Here is a 13,017-nt window from a genome sequence, read left to right on the forward strand (position 1 = left end):
CAGTAAAACAATCCCCCTCTTATCGGACAAACGCTACTTGCGCGCGCACGCGGCCCTGAAAGACGCCGGCGTCACCCGCGCCCGCGAGACCTCTCTTGTCTCCTTTCGCGCCTCAAGAATCGCCAGCAAACACATTTTTTTGTGTTTCGAGAGCACGAGGAAACTCTCGCGGCGGAAACGCCTTCACATCGCAGGAGCTCTCGGATCCTATGGCAGCGCTGAGGATTCCCGATGTCTACTGACGAGTGAGTATAGAGAAACGAGGAAGGTGTCACGTTACTGCACCGGCGGTGTCGTGCGCTGCGAATGATGCACGTTATTATTATTATGCATATATTATTATGGATGCACCCGCCGCGGTTGCTTAGTGGCTGTGGTGTTGGGCTCCCGAGAACGAGGTCGGCGGGATCGAATCCCGGCCATGGCAGCCGCATTTCGATGGGGGCGAAATGCGAAAACACCCGTGTACTTAGATTTAGATGCACGTTGAGGAGACCCAGGTGGTCCAAATATCCGGAGTCCCCCGCTACGGCGTGCCTCATATTCAGAAAGTGGTTCTTGTAATTTAATTTTTTATTATTATTATTATGGCGCGACTCAGGGCCACTTGTTACTATATGGCACCGTTGAGTTTGAAAACTTCGATCATAGATCGTAGCCATGCATGCATGCATGCATGCATGCATGCGCGTATGTATATGCGTACGAATGTATGCGCGCGAGCGTGATGCGATAGCACGCTCGAACGAACGGGTGCAACGTTTTTGAAGCGAAAAGCTTCACTACGCTAGTCAACACCGCGCTTCGCGCGAGCCGGCGTATGTCGGAATTGGCTCCGTAAGCGTGTTCGGAGTCGGAATTGGCTCCGTAAGCGTGTTCGGAGTCGGAATCGGCTCCGTAAGCGTGTTCGGAGTCGGAATCGGCTCCGTAAGCGTGTTCGGAGTCGGAATCGGCTCCGTAAGCGTGTTCGGAGTCGACGCAGGTGGCCACTGTCGCGCGCTATGCGTCGTCGTTTGACGTTCGCCGCAAGCGCGTGTTTATCGCGGAGGCCGACTATATAACCGCTTGCCAGAGAATAGGCGTGCGCATTCAACATGGAAGGAGAAGAGAGTGATACTACCGACACAGAGAGCTGTGTTTATGGCTGTACAGAAATCGCAAGACAATGTGCCCAACAATGATGAATAAGGAAGTTTAATAATCCTGCATAACTTATGGTATATATAATCGATAAACAATTTGCATAAGTACACAAGGCACACGTATAGCATAACCATAAGCTAACCAAAGCATATCCATAAGTTAAACCGTAAGCATAACCATAGGCTAAATCATAATGCATAACTATAAGCTAAACCGTAAGCATATCCATAACTTAAACCATAAGCATATCCATAATTTAAACCGTAAGCATATCCATAGGCTAAATCACAAAGCATAATCATAAGCTAAACCGTAAGCATAACCATAGGCTAAATCATAAAGCATAACCATCACCGAACCTTTTCGCTTCGAGATATCCAGGCTTAACCTTAGCTAAGCCCCCCAGCCAATCTTATTTTACCACTGCTGAATCAAAGCTCAAGCCCGACTTGACAAGATCCAAGAACTTGGTGCGTTAGCAGCAATGGCGGCTTTGATATTTCTCGACTCTACTTTCGCGCTATGAAAAAACAGGAAACGAGGACTCGGCCTATTGTGTTGACACGTTACGTGCGCCAGCATTCAATTTTAGTGCGTCGCATATTATTCATACGGGGGCGAATAACGGTTTCAGTGAGATCGGATTAACGCAGTGGTTTGCAGCTTCGAATGATTCGGGACAGTGCATGACGCTGAGAAAATCGATCTCATCGAAAAAAAAAAAAAGGTGCACTTGATGCTCGATAAGCATACGCCTAAGTTCAAACGGCAAGAATTGATGGCCATAGGTATTTGTGGCATATTATACATTCCTGGCGGGGGTGAAATATTCCATGTTGAACTTGTAACATTATTAACCGGAAAGTGTCACTATGTAGTAGCATTTTAGGTTTTTTTTCTTGTTTTGTTTTGTTTTTCATGCGTACGTGCTTTAAACAAGTAATCTCGGTGCAAGCATTCGCAGAAGCAAAAAAAAAAAAAAATGAAGAAGCTTCAATTTTGAACAGGGCGTGAATAATGCGCCATTAGAATCTGCCGCAGGTCGACGTACTCAAATTGTATTGAGCCGACTACTTAGAATTGTATTATTCTATATTGCTGCCACCACCATTGTAATTCTACTTTTTCCAGTATGTTCTCAGTGTTTGCAGTGTATATTTTAGTATGTCTTATCAAGTTATGTTCTCAGCAAATGGAGCTCATTCTGTTTCTATATTTTCATTATTTTATTCACAGTGATGTGTTACGTAATGTTATGTAACCCGCTATGTAATGCCTGTAAAAGGGCCTTTAGGGTACGTGAATAAAAAAAAATTGAATGCTGGCGCACGTAACCCATCAACACAAAGGCGGAGTCCTCGTAGCCTGTTTTTCATAGCGACAAAGTAGAGTAGAGAAATATCGAAGCCGCCATTGTTGCTAACGCACCAAAGTTCTTGGATCTTGTCAACTTGGGCTTGAACTTTGATTCAGCAGTGACAAAAAAACATTGTACCCGTTCCTCCGAGCACGCTATCGCATCGCGCACGAGCGCATACATTCGCGAGCATATACATATGCGCATGCATACATGCACGGCTATGATCTATGAGCAATGTTTTCAAATTCAGCGGTGCCGCATAGTAACAAGTCGCCGTCATTCACGCCATCAAGCCCGCATGCAGATTGATGCCACCAAATATGGGCACATTCTAAACCCGGTCATATTAGTAAACGCGCGAATTTTCGCAGTTCGTGGGCTATTAAGCGGTGCTCATTACCATACGCAGACAACGCACTAGGACGCTTCGGTGTATTGCATTTACATAATGGATGCCAAGGGAAGGTAAACGCAGCCTAATATGGCGAGGGCTATAGGCGATGTGCCGAAATGTGGGAATTGACAGGCATAGGATACAGTCGTCCAACAGCATCGACACAGAACCTCGTCAAGCTGCAAGAAAGCAGCTTTTTTTCTTGTCCCAGTGTTTTTTGTAAATGAATGAATGGGAAATAAAGATTGATTGATTGATCTATTGGGTAATTGGAGATTGCTGGAAGAGGCCTTCGTACTTCAGAGGACATAGGTTCGTCGTCGTGGTGGTAGGGGTGGGGGTATGGTAATGATGATGATGGTGATGGTAATGATGACAGCATCGATGTTAAGGCCTTTTTAATGATAATATGCAGGTGACATTAGCGTCCCGCATTTCGATATACACGCACGCCGTAACGTGGCCTACCGCACCGCAAATTACATTGTTGTACACTGCACGTGTTATGTGTAATGGTGCAAAGCTTAGCCCTTAGATTACGTAAGGCTTCACATTGACATTATTTAGCGCAGGTCGAAATTATTTTTTTCAAACAGTGATGGCTACCGACAAAAAGAAATGCGAAAATGTACACCCTTCATAAAAGTTATGAAAGTTATCTGTGGAGCATAGGAATGCTTGTTAATTTTTCGGGCTTGTTTGGGGGGAAGTCTTTTGTTGAGTGCGGCACAGTTGGTGGCAATGACTCAGAACGATAAAGCAGAGATACCGAAGCGCTTCTAAAGAATGTCAGCAGCTGGTAGAGAAACAAGGGGGGATGTTAAATAAAAAGAAACAAAAAATTGATCTTCGTTTAACCGTCTCTTACTTTTCATTGTCCTGCGAAGGTTACAATGTCGCCAGCCGGTCAGCTTCATCGAGTCTAATGATGTCGAAAGCAATAGAAGACTACATAGCTTGCGTTTTCTTAGCAGGCACCAAGGTATTTCGAACTGGCGCATATCATCTCTGCTGAGCACGAAATGTTACATGTGGGTATGTGAATATTCGAAACTTTATAATAACGAATCGGATCTTGTTCAATTCGACTCGGTCTGTGAATCGAATAGTCGCTATCAGTAAATTCGAATATTTCGCGAACAGTTTTTATATATACATATTTTACTTCATCTACTGTGCGCGATAAGAAAAATATAATATTTGGAGCAAAAAGTACGACAAATTTAATCCCCGCGGTCACGGTAGACATGAAATACGAGTAGTTACGAGCACTCCATACGTTGCTCGGTTAACCCGGCGTCTCCGGCTAAACACCTCTCATCCGCACTCGTCAAACAGCCCTGAGTACGAGAACAAACTGCGCATTTGTTCCTGATGTTCCATTTCTGCGTTTCGCAAACAACACTTCCCTATCTGCAATGCAATGACAGAGGCTTTCAAACGCTGTTACTGTACTAGGGTGTGAACATAGTTTTATATTATTGGTGAGAACCGCTGCTCAATCATTGGAAAACTACTTAAAAAGCTACTAAAAAATTCGCGACACGATTTTTCGCCTCTTTAACATCGGGCTATATGCTTCGTCAGTATTGGATTGCTTCTAAGGAATCACTATTCGCGCACACCTAATGTTACGGTTTGTATTCCACATATCGCATTGCTATGACGCAGCACAAAAAGCCCAGCTGGCCGAAATAAAGCCCAGAGCGCTCCATTCTAGGCATCCTGCCACGCAGGTGCAGAATTTGGACACAAGTCCCAGTAATAACAGTGTGCCTTACAAGTCGATACCCAATTATCACTTGCGGTGTTTGCTGCACGCAATGATGTTACCATGGCTGTAACTTATACCAAACAGCAGTCGAGGTTGAAATGCTGATTGATTGATTGATTGATTGATTGATTGATTGATTGATTGATTGATTGATTGATTGATTGATTGATTGATTGATTGATTGATTGATTGATTGTATCGTCCAACGACCCAAAGCATCAATACTGTTATAAGACACGCCATACACTCCTAAACTTATTACATGTATGTCCCAGCTATAAGTGGAAGATTCCTAGAAATATTTGTCCGCTTTCATAACTGAACGACATTCCACATAAAACCGGAAAGTATATAGAATGGCGTTATATTATATTACACATATATATATATATATATATATATATATATATATATATATATATATATATATATATATATATATATATATATATATATGTGTGTGTGTGTGTGTGTGTGTGTGTGTGTGTGTGTGTGTGTGTGTGTGTGTGTGTGTTTTAACCGAAATAGTGTTCTGCGTACCCACATGTCCCTGGTACTTAAACGTAGTTGCAGTGGCAGGTGGAAACGAATGAAGGTTGCAGATAAGAGGCACAGGTATGTAAACCACGTCTGTAAACCTCGTTCCGGCGTCCTTCTGTCTACTTACGCGCATGCTTAGTTTGCATCTTTATATTTTTTTAATTCGAAATTCTTATAATGCACTTAGCGCAGAACCAACTAGCCCAACATTCAGCTCTAAATGTAGACCACTGCTCCGGACAACAGTGAGTATTTCACCCGAACCTAGTTCGACATAATTGTTGTTATGTGAATGTAAAAAAACTAATTAATTTAAATGCACTTGGAACGCCGCTCCATTTAGGTAAGTTGAAAATATTTAAGAAAAGAAATTATACTCATAGGCAGAAGCTAAGTGAACAAATATCGGGTCCGTGGCACTCTCAGTAATACGGCGTCTAAATTCTTAGGTCACAACGCATTCTTAAAGACATAATTAATGCTTCGCGAAGGCACCATTCCGAAGAAAGACAAGTGTAAGCCCACGCCTATCTTTTTTTTTTCTTCGTCGTATTTTTCGCGCTGTGTTAGCTGCGTCCTCAAGCAGGCGCCAGCCACCCCAATAACATATCCTCCCGAAGCATTATTCTTCTCTGCCGATCAAAAGGTGATCGCCCTCTTTGATTACGAGAATCTGCCGTTTAAGCGACACTGAAGGGGGCGTGCGGAAAGCCGGGTGGTCTGCGCCGTGAAACGCGATTAGATGTCGTGGATGTATGGGACAAAAGCGGCGAAATCGATTTGTTCGCGACCCTTTCGCTGCCCGTCTATAGCGACGGTTACCTATCTTGCAAGCCTGTTCCTGCTGCATACCTTTTCGTACGTTTCTGCTTCTATAGAATTCGAATGCGCAGAAGAAGAAAAAAACGAGAAAAGAAAACGAATATGCGATATTGACAAAAAAATTTAATCTGTGCAAGGCTGTGGGCCTCATTAATCGTTGTTATGGCCGTGGACTGCTCCCCTATATATACTTCTCATCTCTCCAAACTTGAACCCGTAACTCGATATATATTCGTAGCCACGTAGCATCCCTTAAGAAAATTTCAAATTGCACCACAGCTACACCGCCACCACACCACGACCGTCAGAGCTACGTCCACTAGACACCAGCATACATTGAATACATCTATGTCATCCGCGCCGTGAAACGTACAAACACTGTTTTTTTTTATTTTTACGCTCTATGCGACAGTAGAATGTTTTGCCTTCTTTGCACGGCCGATGTTCATCTCCTCCCGAGTTCGTCTCACATATAATGAGCAGCTGATTTTGCATTCTATCTTGTAATCCCATATCGTGTTACAACCCTTCGGGGCTGCAGTATGTTCAAATAGACAATAATAGTAAGTAAGTAAAAAAAGAAAGTAAACATGCTGCCTTTTCTTCTTCGTTTCCATGGCAACCATGAAGATCGCAACTGACGGGCAGCCACAAAGTGACCTACGCGAAAGAAAAAAAAAAATTGTCATGCACCCGACTCAAGCGCAATCCAAGCTACATTAAACGAAACCCGATACGGATTTCTCGGAGTAGAAAATTCGCAATTAAAGGGACACTAAAGGTTAATATTAAGTCAACGTGGACTGTTGAAATACCATCCCAGAAACCTCGAAACGCTTGTTTCATGCGAAGAGACTTATTTTAAGAGAAAATGCGTTCTGAAGTGTCCGCGTACCTCTAGCGCAGTTGAAATCGCACGCCCTCCGGTCGAGGAGTGTTGACATCATGGTCTCGTTGTGACGTTGCGACGCCGGTGAGAAAAACGGTTCCCGCAGACGGCGCTATGGCTTCTCTGCGCAAAACGCAAACGCGCGGCTAGGAACAGAGCCAAGACAGAGCCGAAAGCAGCGCGAAAGCGGAACTATGGCGGCTAGCGGAAGGGAAAGTGCGCTACGATAAGCTGATTCTTTATTTTATAACGCCAGCTTTGACGCTCGTTGCAATGGACGACTCTGAAAACGACACAATTGGCTCGCGATGCTGGGCTCGACTTCAGCGATTTAAGCCCTGATGAACGTGACCTGCTGCTGCGGGCTCGCGCTGCCGGCGTCGTTGCGTACTACTACGACGGCAACTGTATGTCATGCCTGTACATATTCGCACATTTGTACCTTTTCCTTCGCGAAAACCAAATGCCACACTCACCGCCCCGTCTTCGACCTGCAGTTGTTCTTGCGCTTCCGAGAATGAAGGCAAGACCGACGGAACAGCGCTGCGGGAAAGCATTGCTTGCAAAGGCACTACACACGACTTCAGTAAGTCGGCGTTGAACTGGTAATCCTCTGGACGAAAATGCAGCGAGCAAACTATGCGATTTTTCGGCCCTTTGCCAACGCGCTGTGGCAGAGGCACGGCACTTAGCCACTTCGAACGGAGAGGTTCACTCGTTGGCACACAGTGATAAGTAACGTTGGATTCGCCGCTGCAACTACCCTTGGCCAAGTTCCGCGGACCGTTCGAGCATCCCACGACATCACATGGACGTGGCATTCTCGCTGCCTGTTCCAAACGCAAGTTTCGCGAGCCAGCAGAACCAGCGCAGCACGACGCGATAAGGAAACAACTGAAAGCGCGCGCGGCGCAGAGTCGAGCGCGCAGAGTCGAGCGAAAACGAAACCTTTCGACCACCCATACTACTGAAGGGTAACGTCAAAATGTTATTTTTTCTTAGAATGGAACAGAAGCAGACAAGTATATCTATAGCATTTTCTTCCGTCTTATAACCTAATGAAATGATCTTTTTAATACGAGTAGTTGAGTACTAGTGACATAAATTATGATGAGGAGTGCCTTCGTCATTAGGCTAGTATACGGGTAGGTCGCTGGGGGTTCTCAAATCGTGTCATGCATTTACCTCAATTTCTCGGTTACTAAAGCTCTGTTCGCGATTACATTGACGTCTTAGACGTTCTAGAGCAGTGCTTTATCACTTTAACTTGACTTCATAGTAACGTTTAGTGTCCCTTTAAAGAAAAACTTTTCTTCGTCCGATTAACGAACTCATGACCAACGTCTTTCCGGGGTTTGTCGCGATCCAATCTGAACAATACAAGAGGCTGTAGCCGAATTATATCACGAGAGGCTGCAGCCGAATTATATCGACAACCCGAAGCACAGACACGCAAGTGAGTTCCGCGAAAGCCCGCAAGCTGCAGGAAGGTTAGTGAAATGGAGAGCTATCATCCCTCCGACTGTAGCACAAAGCCAGAAAGGAAATCCGATACAAATTTTAGCAGAAAGAGAGCCACGCAATGGAAGAAAAAAATTTGTCCTGATTCGGGGTATGCATGATTATACGCAGGCTACGCACTCCGCTGTTGAAGCAAAGACGCAGTTATTCACTTGCCATTCATTATCGCTCAAGTACGACGCAAATGCTCAAGAGGCCAATATTGTTCGGAGTTAAAGCTAATCAAACTCCAACCGACATGTTCCAACGACTCGTGCTTTTAAGGATTTTGTCCTTGCTCCTGGCGGTCACATATAATATATAATATTTGGGGTTTTACGTGCCAAAACCACTTTCTGATTATGAGGCACGCCGTAGTGGAGGACTCCGGAAATTTTGACCACCTGGGGTTCTTTAACGTGCACCTAAATCTAAGCACACGGGTGTTTTCGCATTTCGCCCCCATCGAAATGCGGCCGCCGTGGCCGGGATTCGATCCCGCGACCTCGTGCTCAGCAGCCGAACACCATAGCCACTGAGCAACCACGGCGGGTAGCGGTCACATACGTGCAGCGACATTGCACAAACGCTGCAAGTAGATTCTGGGGAGAGTCCTCGAAGGACCGTTAATGTCCTGGCTCTTCCTTTCTCTCTTTCTTTTATGTGCCATAACTCTAAAAGGTGCCACCTGCGGTAATTCTTTTCTCTCTTTCCAAGACGGTGCCGTCGTCAGTGTGCGACGTTCGATAGATGATTTCGAAGAAGTTAAATAAGTATTCAAACTGCAATCGGCTTTATTGGCGCATGTTTCTTTTAGCCAATACATACCGCACTGCACGATCATTACACCCGTCTCAACAACGGTCACCGAAGCCGCGCACGCTAGTGGTTAGGTCGCCAGCCTCGGTATCCGGAAGTCGCTGGCTTATTAACGCCGGCACCAGCGGAAACGCACCAGGCAAAACGGGCATACAAATGGTCTCTCCTTCCATCGAGCACGGCTCCTGCTAGAGGGATGTGCAGTTGGGTAGGTGCCAACAAGCTCCGATGCGTCACCCTTCGAGCCGCCTTCAAGGTGGCCCGAAGCAGAACGCTCCGTGTTTGTATAAACGTCACTCCATCGCTTGCAAGTGACCAGAGTGGCGCGTCCGGGCAAGCCACGACCCTGAATTAAAACTCGACTACGCCATCAACTACACCACTACCATCAGCATCACTACATCATCGCTACATCGACGCGTGACCGCAGGGTAGGTGCGCGCGCTTCGTGGACGTCTATGAAAGGCGACCAGCAGCAGCAGCAGCAGTCCGAGGTCACCGTCGACTTCTACAAGAAGCTGGTGATCGTGGGTGATGGCGGTTGCGGCAAGACGTCCCTGCTCAGCGCTTACGTCACCGGGGTCTTTCCCGAGCGCCTTCGCGCCACCGTGTTCGACACCGTGATCACAGAGGTCAATGTCGGCAAGAAGAAGGTAAGTTGCGCAAGTCTGTTTGTCCTTTGTTTTATTTGTTTTATTTAGAAAATACTGCAGGCCCTGTAGTGGCCCTTGCAGGAGTGGCAGAAGTAAAGGAAAAAGAACAACAAGGAAATGCAAGAGTACGTGAGTATCAAAACAGTAATAACGAGAATTATTTACATTGGAATGATTGCAGGAAAATAAAGAATAAGAATTTCAGAAACACAAGATAAAAAAGAAGCAAACAACATTTTTCACCTGTCGCATGTTCAGGTGTCAACGCATTCAATGCTTTCAGTATTAATAAGAAGCGATATGAGCAAGTTACCCCATTCGGTTATTGTGCGAGGGAACAAGGAATACTTAAAGGTGTTGGTCCTGGCAAAATACTGGCAAATACTATATATATATATATTTCTTTGCAAGAATAAGTATTATGTATATTCGTGTAGTGGACAACACAATGCCGAACTATAAAATCAATATTTTTTTTAAATCTTCAGCGGGAACATTTAAGGACTAGCGATGGCACCGACGCGGTCTAGCTGGTGCGCACTGCATCACGCGACAAACAGCGCAAGCATGCAAGACACGGAAACGACGAAGGCCACGGGGCGAGCGATGACTATCAACTGTGGCTTCTAAAGAATACATTGTTGCGCCAAAAAAGGAAAATAAAGACTTGGGAAGGAAGAGTACGAAAAGACAGATTGAGCGCTGAACCGACACACTGATTGCACAGTAAGACTCAAATGGTTGATGTAACTTGAAGTAGACATGGTAGAAAAGGGGCCCACTGTACTAGAAATGTAGTTCTAGTCAACTCCATTTGGAAGACAACTACATTTTGCACCACGCGGGTGGTGGTGCTTTTGCACCACCACCCGCGCTCTCACGTGGTTCCCCGCTCACATGGGATCCATCGTGGAAGGCCCCACAAACCTCAACGAGCTGGCCCACTCCAAGGCGCGAGGTCTTGCTTTCCGCGACCATGGAGAACTCCAACGCCGGCCCGCGGTAGTGGAGAACAGAGATAAACTGACCGCATACAACGAAATTACGCAGCACTTTTATCTCGGCAGGAGAGACTTTCCCCTTCCTCACAAGAAGTTAAATAGAGCGCAGGCACTGACCCTCAGATTATTGCAAACAGGCTCGTATCCCAGCCCGGCTTTATTCCACAAGCTTTATCCCGACAGTTATGCCAGTAGTTCTTGCAGGCACTGCAATGACTTCGCCAGCCTAGACCATATGCTCTGGCGTTTCCCTCGTTGCGAGGCATAGAACAAATCAGTGAGGACAACTGGCTCTCCGCTATCAAGAGCCCAGATGCCGGGCCGCAACTTTGGGCTGTCCAGAGGGCCCACGATGCGGCGGTCGGGCATGGCCTGACTGTCCCAACGTGGGAGCGGCCCGCAGCGCGCTGAGTCGCGTACCTCAGGACTTTTATTAAGGTTTCCCATCTATCCATCCATCCATCCGTCCATCCATCCATCCATCCATCCATCCGCCCGTCCATCCATCCACCCGTCCGTCCATCCATCCATCCATCCATCCATCCATCCATCCATCCATCCAGCCATCCATCCATCCATCCGTCCGTCCGTCCGTCCGTCCGTCCGTCCACGTGTAAAGAATGCCGGAATGAAGGAAGGAAATCAACTTTATTCGAGGTCCTGCAGGCCACGAGAGCGTTGGGCTCTCATGGAGTGGGCGTCTCCCACGACGGAATCGGGAGGTTGAGTTTCCTGGCGGCGTCGTGGACCTGCTGGACGGCCCAGAGTTGGGGAGCTAGTTCTTCGCTCCGGATTGCTTCCTCAAGCTTGCGCTTGTCATGTTCGCAGTTTATGTGAGCTTGCGAGCACGGCCAGAGTAAATGATAGACGTTAAGGGATGTATCGCAATTGGTGCAATAAGACTTGTCGTAGAAGAATGCCGGGTACGGACCCTTTTGACGTCACTTCCGTTCTCGGGTGGGCAGGTTCGTCTCAGCCTGTGCGACACGGCCGGCCAGGAGACGTACGACGTATTGCGCACCCGCAGCTACGCCGACGCCGACGTGGTCGTCGTCCTGTTCTCCATCGACGCCCCCGAGAGCCTGGACAACGTCGAGGCCCGCTGGAGCCCCGAGGTGAAGCACTTCAGCCCCGACGTGCCCTTCCTGCTCGTCGGTAACAAGAAGGTGAGAAACCCGGGGCCCAGCATGGCGAAGCCGGGCCGACACACAAACAGATGTCTCAGCAGAACTTTTTGTTGGGCTGGCTGGTGCATGTTAGTGACGTACTAAAGCTCTCGTCCGTGTCTCTTCTTGTGTCGTCTGTTTGGCGCTTTGGCGATAACTACACGTGACGTGTCGAAAACAAAACGGTCCATCCACAATAGATGCAAAGCTACCTGCTATCGGCAAACTGACTAGCAATTAATATCGATAGATTTTTTGTGTGGAAGAGACTCTCTATATAGTATCGCTATCGATAGCACACTCGATACTATTCTAATATAGTATAGAAGGATCGACATTTGGGGGGGGGGGGGTCGAGTTGGTACTGGTTGAACATCTTGAAGGGGCCGCGCAACATTACGAAGACAGAAGGCAGGAACAGCGCCGTCCTGTGAGTTCCTGCCTTCTGTCTTCATCATATTGCGCTGCCCCTTCAAGATGTTCAAGTATTCCGATAGTCCGCTATGAAATGGTGGATGGTGCAACAAAAGTGATCGCTAGTACTATCGATAGTATTAACAATAGTATTGCGATAGTTTGCTATTGGCGATGCTATCTATAGGTCTGCAAACCTATAGGCTAAGTGGTGTAACCGGGATTTCTGCGATAACTTACCATCAGTCCATGTAATTGTGTAATCAAGTTTACGTTGTCGTGTTCGCGTGTGCAAGGACTGACTGCCGGGCTAATCGCTTCGTTAGCGCAGAAAAAAACAGCGCTTCAAGACGCGACACAAGGGAAGAGCCCGACACACTTTGCGCTGACTGAGAACTGCGTGTTTAATATATTGCCGAGCCTTTTCTGCAGGAAACTAAGGCAGTACCAACAAGGTGATACAAATAAAACGCACAAAGGACGAAAGGATAATAAGGCAAGAAAAAAACTTTGCGCCCAACTCAACCCTGTCACAATGCAGT

At 46.6% G+C, this 13,017-nt stretch overlaps 1 protein-coding gene across 1 annotated transcript in view; it reads left to right on the forward strand.

Annotated features, from left to right (window-relative positions):
- The first annotated feature begins 44 nt into the window (after positions 1-44).
- Positions 45-13,017, forward strand: part of LOC142557447 (ras-like GTP-binding protein Rho1) — a 31,894-nt gene continuing 18,921 nt past the window's right edge. The window contains exons 1-3 of the mRNA XM_075669297.1: positions 45-245; positions 9,672-9,894; positions 11,861-12,061. Coding sequence (XP_075525412.1) covers positions 232-245; positions 9,672-9,894; positions 11,861-12,061 — 438 coding nt within the window. The 5' untranslated portion in view covers positions 45-231. The remainder of the gene's footprint in view (positions 246-9,671; positions 9,895-11,860; positions 12,062-13,017) is intronic.

The sequence above is a fragment of the Dermacentor variabilis genome, chromosome 9 (genome assembly GCF_050947875.1).
Source record: "Dermacentor variabilis isolate Ectoservices chromosome 9, ASM5094787v1, whole genome shotgun sequence".
Taxonomy (NCBI): Eukaryota; Metazoa; Arthropoda; class Arachnida; order Ixodida; family Ixodidae; genus Dermacentor; species Dermacentor variabilis.